This window comes from Limulus polyphemus, unplaced genomic scaffold, assembly GCF_000517525.1.
Source record: "Limulus polyphemus unplaced genomic scaffold, Limulus_polyphemus-2.1.2 Scaffold4226, whole genome shotgun sequence".
NCBI classification, from domain to species: domain Eukaryota; kingdom Metazoa; phylum Arthropoda; class Merostomata; order Xiphosura; family Limulidae; genus Limulus; species Limulus polyphemus.
In genome coordinates, this window is record NW_013669836.1 from 2,726 (window position 1) to 10,384 (window position 7,659).

Consider the following 7,659-nt stretch of genomic DNA (forward strand, 5'->3'; position numbering starts at 1 on the left):
TAGATGTATCAGCAAAAGCTCAGTTAATTAATAATGACGAGAAACCCATTTGAAGTAAAAATGTTTAGTAGAGACTGCTCAGTTAATGATACTAACAGCAGTTGTTCAAGTGTAGGTCTTTTAACTAGATGTGTTTAAAGTATTTTTAACAAAGTGCTTAAATTGTAGGTTGTAAACAAACTTTTGTGAATATTGCTTAAAATGGAAAAAATTATTAATAAAATGTAAATATTATGTGTGATTTCCGGTGTCTGAGAACTAATATCCGGCTTACTATCTCTATGGTCCTAATGCATTGAAGGGTGTGTGTACGTTGGTGTTGCATTATTTACTATAGGCATAGACTTGTTGGGTTAAGTTATGGTTTAGTTTTGTGTTAGAGTGAGAAATGAATCTGTAGAGCAAATTACTTAGAATCTAAAGTACACACACACACATATATATATACATATCTTTGTTGACGGTATAATTCCGTAAGGACCAAAGAAGGAACGAAACTCGCTTCATGTTCAGTTGTATGGAATTGAAAATTTAACGGGAACCCACTTGCCTACTCCAAAACAGCGTAAACGAGAAGGGAGCCCACCACACCTGCCGGTGACCGTTACAGACGGGTAGCATTGGTTTTAAATTTGGCTGAGCGACAGTGTAACATCACTTAGTTCTTACTGGAGTGTAACGTTATTTTCTTAATATTTTTTTATTTAATTTTGGTTTCTGAATTTTTTTACTATTAATATTAATTATTATATACAAAATAAAATGGGTTGCGCAGTTAGCTCTATAGCAGACAAAGAAGCAACTGAAAGATCTAAAAAAATTGACAAAGATTTGAGGGCTGATGGAGAAAGACAAGCAAGAGAAGTCAAGCTTCTTCTTTTGGGTATGTAAATTATGATATTTATTTAAATTATTGTAATTTTTATTGTTATATTAATGGCATTGACAATGATACTGTAGGACAAGTAAATTAACTTAAAATTTATATATCAAAACATTTGATCTTTTTTTTCTTGTATTTAAAACCAACTTTGTGAGTAAAGTTATACACTCAAGGAAAAATTTTAAATTTGGTAAATTTAAACTACAGGACTTTCATTACTGTGTAAAAGAACTACTGCCATTAGTATTGTGTTCAACTTGTTCAGTCATAAAATTTGAAGGCCTTTGATGTGACTGTTTTTAATTTCTAAGTCAAACTAAGCCCTGTTATGCTGATACAGTGACTGTTAAGCTGTGGTAAAAGGAGAGATTGTTGTTTTATTTAAGTGGAATTATGTATTTAACTTCATTTTAAGGTCAAGAAGGCTGTTTTAACCCATGTACGATTTGTGTAGTCCTATTTTAAGTTTGTTCAGTTGGTTGATGTGGGGATACAAATGGAAGCCAATGATCACTTTATAAGTAGGTTTGGAATTTTATTATATGATAGTATCAAAGTTAATAATATTATAGTTTTGTGGTATTTCTTGCTAACTAATGGTTCAGAGAATACTAAACAACAGAGTTCAGAGTATATTGCTCTTTCTGATGTACAACTGGGATTGTATAGGTGAAAGTCTTGACACTGATAGAAGTACAAGTACACAAATATCTAATCACACAAGTAATAAAAAATAAAGGCAGGTGTCTAGTTATGCACATAAAAGTTGTAAGAGATTTATTCAAAAGCTCTTATGAGTTTAGCCCCCCCTCTTAAGTTAAACTAAAAAAAACCTTAAAATGAAAATGACACCACTTAGGAAATTAATTAGAACCAAAATTACAGTTTAACTGTTACCATTACTTAAGGTTTTAACTTTCACTATTACAAGAGCAAATCCAGTTTTATATACAAAGACAAAACTACTAACAAATCCAGGCTTGCACATGAAATACACTCACATTCAAGACCTGTGTCCACTAGGAGTTGAGCTTTAGGGCATGGCTGCCCCTGACTTTTATCTGATTTGCTGACAAGAAAGATAGCTTTCTGTTTCTGGATGTCATGTACTATATTCCCTGCAAGAAAGCCCATTAATTGCCAGTTATCAAACCCACATCTTACATGCTCTCAAAAGAGAGAAGGTTGAATTAGTTGAGTGAATATCTGCATCCAGATTGAGAATTCTGAAAAAATAACAATAATTTTGAAAAAATTATATTATAACTAAGAGGATAGCATGTGTATAGAACCATCCTTTACTACATTCTTAATCTTCTGTATCTGTCTCCTTTTTCATTGGTCAGTAGACAGTGGGCAGGTACCTGAGGATTAAATAGTTGCTAATATTACTCCTGTTTTTATAGGGAGGGATAAAAGTTACCCCTAAAAGTTATAGACCAGTTAGTTATATTTCTAAAGTTGGAAGAATTCTAGATAAAATAAGTCAGTGATCTTTATCTTATTTATCCCCCTGATAATATTGTAAACTTCAAGAAAATCATCCCTTTTCCTATTTTTGCTTCAAGTGAAAATATAATATTTAATCTATTCTGTTAAGATTACCATTCCATCCCTGGATTCATCTTAGTAGCCCTCATCTGAAAGTCTTCTAATAAGTCAGTATCTTTTTTTTCAGATAAGGAACCAAAATTGTAAAGAGTATTCTAAGTGAGGCCATCTAGTGATTTGGATAAATATATAATTACCTCTTTTGACTTGTGATTAATGTGTCAATAAGTACTTCCTAAAGTTCAGTTAGCTTTACTATTTGCAACAAAACACTGTTTTGATGGCTTGAATGACTAATCCACCACTATGCCATAATCATTTTCTCAATAAAACTATTGAGTTGGTTCTCATCTGTATTAAATGTGTAATTCAAATTGTGATGACCCAAATGTATTATCTTGCACTTAAATTAAAAGCCATTTGTCTAACTAACCAATTAAGTTTAGAGCTGAACGATTGCTGATTAGTGGAAATTGATTAGTCATTGGGCTCATTAATTGATTTCATTAAACTATTATTCTCACATGATACTTGGATAGTGGAATTAATTTATAATATCAATAATTTAAAACACTAATTTTGATTAGTGGGTTGTTTTTATATGCTGTGACACTAATCAATTAAGCTGAAATAACTTGAATTAATCAAAAATAATAACAGCAATATTTTGATTGTTTGGATAGTTGGAATAATAAAAAAAAAGTACAATAAGAAACACTAATTTCAATTAGTTGTTTATTTTGGTGATATTATTCAAGTAAATCTTAATTTTGATCAACCAGTAACTTATGTGACACTAATCTATATCATTGATGTTTTTAGGCAATTAATTACTTGAGTTAATTGCCCAGCTTTATCAATTGATAACAGTCATTCTATAAATATAATACCTCAACATCCTCAGTACGTGTGGAAATACCAAGTCTACACTCTTTCCATAATCCAGATGACATCATTGAAAAGAGGTTACATATAAGTAAAGGTAGACTGCACTGTAATGAATCCAAGTTGTTCTTTTATGATATCATATTTCACTAGATGATTTTGCAAAACTTCTTTTATCAAACTCCAGAATTTTTCCCAGAATAATTGACCTACATGTATATTTCCAGGACAACTCTTATCATTCCTTTTGTAAATAAGAGTAACACTAACAATTCTCAAAGAACTTGATTCTGTCAGGGATACTGCAAAGACTTAACTGTGGGGATGAAAATATATGCAGGTCATTGGGGCTGAATACTAGGCTTGGGAAAAGCAAGTTGGCTGGTTGGATTTATGGGATCAGTTCAATGGGAAAAGGAGCTTTTTGGAATGGATAATTTACATTTAAATAGGGTAGGGGATGACTTATTTGGAAGTGCTATTAACTCAACTCTAAAGGCAACTTTAAACTAGGATTAAACAGTGGAGAGGGCCAGAATAATGAAGAAAAAATGTGTTAAGAAGGGTATAGTGTGGGAACAAGGTCCAAAAGTAGTTTTAATGATTATTATTGTAATGATAGAAGTATAAGAAATAACGTGGATAACTACAGAGCACTGGTCGGAACAAAGGATTTTTATATAATAGGAATAAGTAAATGTAGACAATTCCGATAAAGTACTCTTCCTCTGCTCACAAGATTAGTTTTTCTTGTTTTGTGCTGCCCTCTGTATGCAAACTTTTTCAGAAATGCATGCCACAAGCCTTCATCCTCCCTCTGTTGGAATCCAAAGTTCCAATATGTCTCTCATGCAAATCATCATGTGTCACATCTCTACCAATAGGAGAGCACTACTATCATGGGATGCGTGTGACTCCCTCTACATGCTACTACTGAACTATCACTTCTCGTTTGGCAGCTGTTGAGTTCAGACATTCTTTTTTACATTATTCAGTTACCTTGAAGTGTTTTTTTCATTTAAAAATTTTTTTTCTTAACCTTATTTCCAACACTTCACAGTTGTGGAGTTAATATTTTAATATAGTGTTACTTCCTTGTGTTTCCTGCCTATTAATTCTGAAGTTACAGTCACCACTTCTGGTACTTTGCCAGCGTCTGATGCTGTATTTTCAGTTGCAGGTGGGGCGACCCTCCGGGGACATATCATCACTCATTTGCCAGGAGATTGAGCATTATAGGAGCAAACTTCTCTCGCCTACTTCTGCCCCATTTCCTTCTGAGCTTTCCGGGCCAGGCTAGGCTGCAGATGATTTTTATCATTTGTTTCCCTACCTGGAGTTTGCCACGCCTCCCATTCATTACCTGATGATTCAGCTCTTCTGTAACTGGTCTTTTCAGACTTTATCTCTCATTTATGTGATGTTTTGTCTCTTACCCCTGTTTCCTATGGCCCTAGACCTTCCCTCTTACATGTAACTTCCCAATCCTGTTTAGTCTTTCCCCCATCCTCGATATTAGGGTTCACATGAACCAATTTGCCTCTTGACTGGGGGGAGGAAGTTAGTATGTTTCATCCCCCACAGACTTTGAATTAGTCTGCCCTTGCTTATCATCAGGCAGACTTTCCTTTTCTCGACCAACAGTTGTTGGGGTTGGTTCTACCAGTTTGGAGGCAAACCTAGGTTATCCTATTTAACTAACCCAAGCCCAGCCTTTCTCTCACTCTCATGACTATTAAGTTTTCTTTCTTTCCTTCACCTTCTGTCAGAGGCTTTTCACAGGAACCCCGAGGTTTTTTTTTGCTGAAATTCTCTTTATCCTTACTTCTACGTTGGCTCGACTGTTGTCTTCAGCTCTCATGCTTCAAACATGGTTTGTTTGTTGTTGGGACTTTTTGGGCCATGATACGGTTTTGGCACAGCCCCATCTCCAGGCTCCTTATCTGAGGGACCTCTGTATGATACTGTTTTGTGGCATTATGTGCTTGACTCAGTTCCTGAATCTTTGGAGTAGCCGGTGGTCTTGGCCCACCTTTCTAACTTGTTAACTCATTTGTCATAGTCAGGGCTGAGCTCAGTACCGATTCCTGTCCCTCGATCTTCCCCTTCCCAGCCTCTTCCTGTCCCACCCTCCCACGGTGTCACGATTCGATGATTTACTTGCTGACGCACAATCCACCAACAGCAGTACCAGTGACTATGTGGTTTGTTCAGGCTCAGTGGGAGCATGTCTATTGAATTTCATTCATTTGTGGGGACCTTTTCTCACTGATGTCTGGGTTCACAAGGTGCTCTTGGGGGGATTCATTATCCCCTTTCTTGCTCTTCCTCCATTATTCAATGTTCCTGTTCCCTTCCCTTCTTCTTGAGATCCCTCCACACACCAGCATCTGTCAGAGGTGGTTCAGAACCTCATTGCACAAAGGCTATCGAACCAGCTCACCAGGTTCACAGGTGGTTTTACTATCACCTGTTTGTGGTTCCCAAGAAGATCAGGGACTGTTATCATGTCATTGATTTATCCCATCTCAATCAGAATGTTCACACTCCTCACTTTACCATTGAGACATACCTTTCTCTTTGGTGGACGTCATCTCCAGGTCTTTGGATGACCAAGGTGGACATTTCCAACGCTTACCAACACATTCCTGTGGCGGACGTTCCCGTCTATATCTTTGGTTTGTCCATTGGAGGGTTGTGTACCAGTTTTGCACCTCACCTTTTGACTTAGCCTCAGCACCATAAGTGGGGTTGTGCTTCCATGTTTATTTGGATGACTGGTTTCTTGCTCCATTCTATGGAACTGGCTGTTCGGAAAGCACTTTCTGTTCCTTCACTTACATCTCATGAGGTTCTATCACTTTTCGAGGTGTGGTCCTCCATGATCACTCTCATACCCCTGGGCAGGGCCCATATGCAGTTTCTTCAGTGGGTCCTCACCCGGATCCCTTGGATACTTGTACATCCCTTCCCTTGTCCCTTGTAGATGATCTCCATTGGTGGTTGAACAGAGCCCACACTTCGGTGGGGTCCCGCTTTCTCCTCCATGGCCAGATTTACATGTGTTCATGGATGCATCCCTTTAGGGCTGGGGTGCCTGGGTGGATCATCAGGAGGTTTGGGGTCATTGGCCTGTCGACAAGAGTTCTTGTCTCAAACTCCTGGCTGTTCATCAGGCTTTGGATCAATTTCTTTTTCTTGCCAGCTACCAGCTGGTATATCTGGATTTTCAGAAAGCATTTGAAAAGGTACAACATAAAAGACTTGTTAATTTTCTCAACATAGGCTCGTCAATTTGACCGACTACGTGACACCTTTGTACTCGATTAAAGTCTTTATAGATGTAATACTTCAAACTTTCAATATAGTGTGTATATCTTCACAAAATTTGGCAGTCTTTCAGTTCATATTATAAGTCTTTCACATACGAAAAATCATATTTTTTAGTGAAGTATTTTCAATGATAAAAATAAAGATTTGTCCATGAATATATTGAGTATTTGTTTTGAATAGTCCGTGTGCAGAGTAATTTTCATGTTAAAACTAGAAATACTTTTCCTCATCTCAAAAATCTCAAATTTCCTTTGTGTAATCCCTAAAACCTCCTAAATGCATTTCAAACATTTCTTTTTCATTAAAACTTTATAGTTTAGTTTATCCCAAGTAGCTCTACATTCGTAACAGTATATATTTATTTATAATGAAATTTTATTGTTTTATTGCTCTTTGAACCTTGTCTAACTACTATCCACTCCATTATAAGTTGTAAATCATTCGGGGAACGTGCAACTCATGTTATGCTATTGAATTACATTACCCACGAGCTGCTTACGTGTGTGCCTCCTGATCCATTTTAATTATATTATTATTACTTATTTTACCTAATCTAGTTATAAATAACTTAAAAAGATTCATATTTTTAGATTTGAGTTACTTTTATAATAATAAATAAAAAATAAATATGAAAAACAAGAAATAAAGTATTACCCAATCTTCTTTTTCTTCCTGTCAGGTTTCGAAGAGAGTTAACCCTAATTTTTTATACCATAGATAGTAATGCACTTAATAATTTGTATTTAATTAAATAATGCACCAAAGATTATAGACTAATAACATGCAAAAAGTAGTCAAGTTCACTTATATCTCAAAATTGTTCTGGTTTTCTAACTATGTAACAAGAGCCATTACAAATTCATCCAAAGTTAGTTGTTAACTTTCCCATGGGAACAAATCTTGTACTGTGATTGAAATTGACGATATTCTGTTCACAGTACAATGTTATACAATACGTCATTTGATAGATGAAAACCTTGACTTTCTATTAGTTATGGGTAATATAT

At 35.6% G+C, this 7,659-nt stretch overlaps 1 protein-coding gene across 1 annotated transcript in view; it reads left to right on the plus strand.

The window, feature by feature from the left end:
- The first annotated feature begins 275 nt into the window (after nt 1–275).
- LOC106470804 (guanine nucleotide-binding protein G(i) subunit alpha) overlaps nt 276–7,659 on the plus strand; it is a 71,407-nt gene continuing 64,023 nt past the window's right edge. The window contains exon 1 of the mRNA XM_013931369.2: nt 276–883. Coding sequence (XP_013786823.1) covers nt 763–883 — 121 coding nt within the window. The 5' untranslated portion in view covers nt 276–762. The remainder of the gene's footprint in view (nt 884–7,659) is intronic.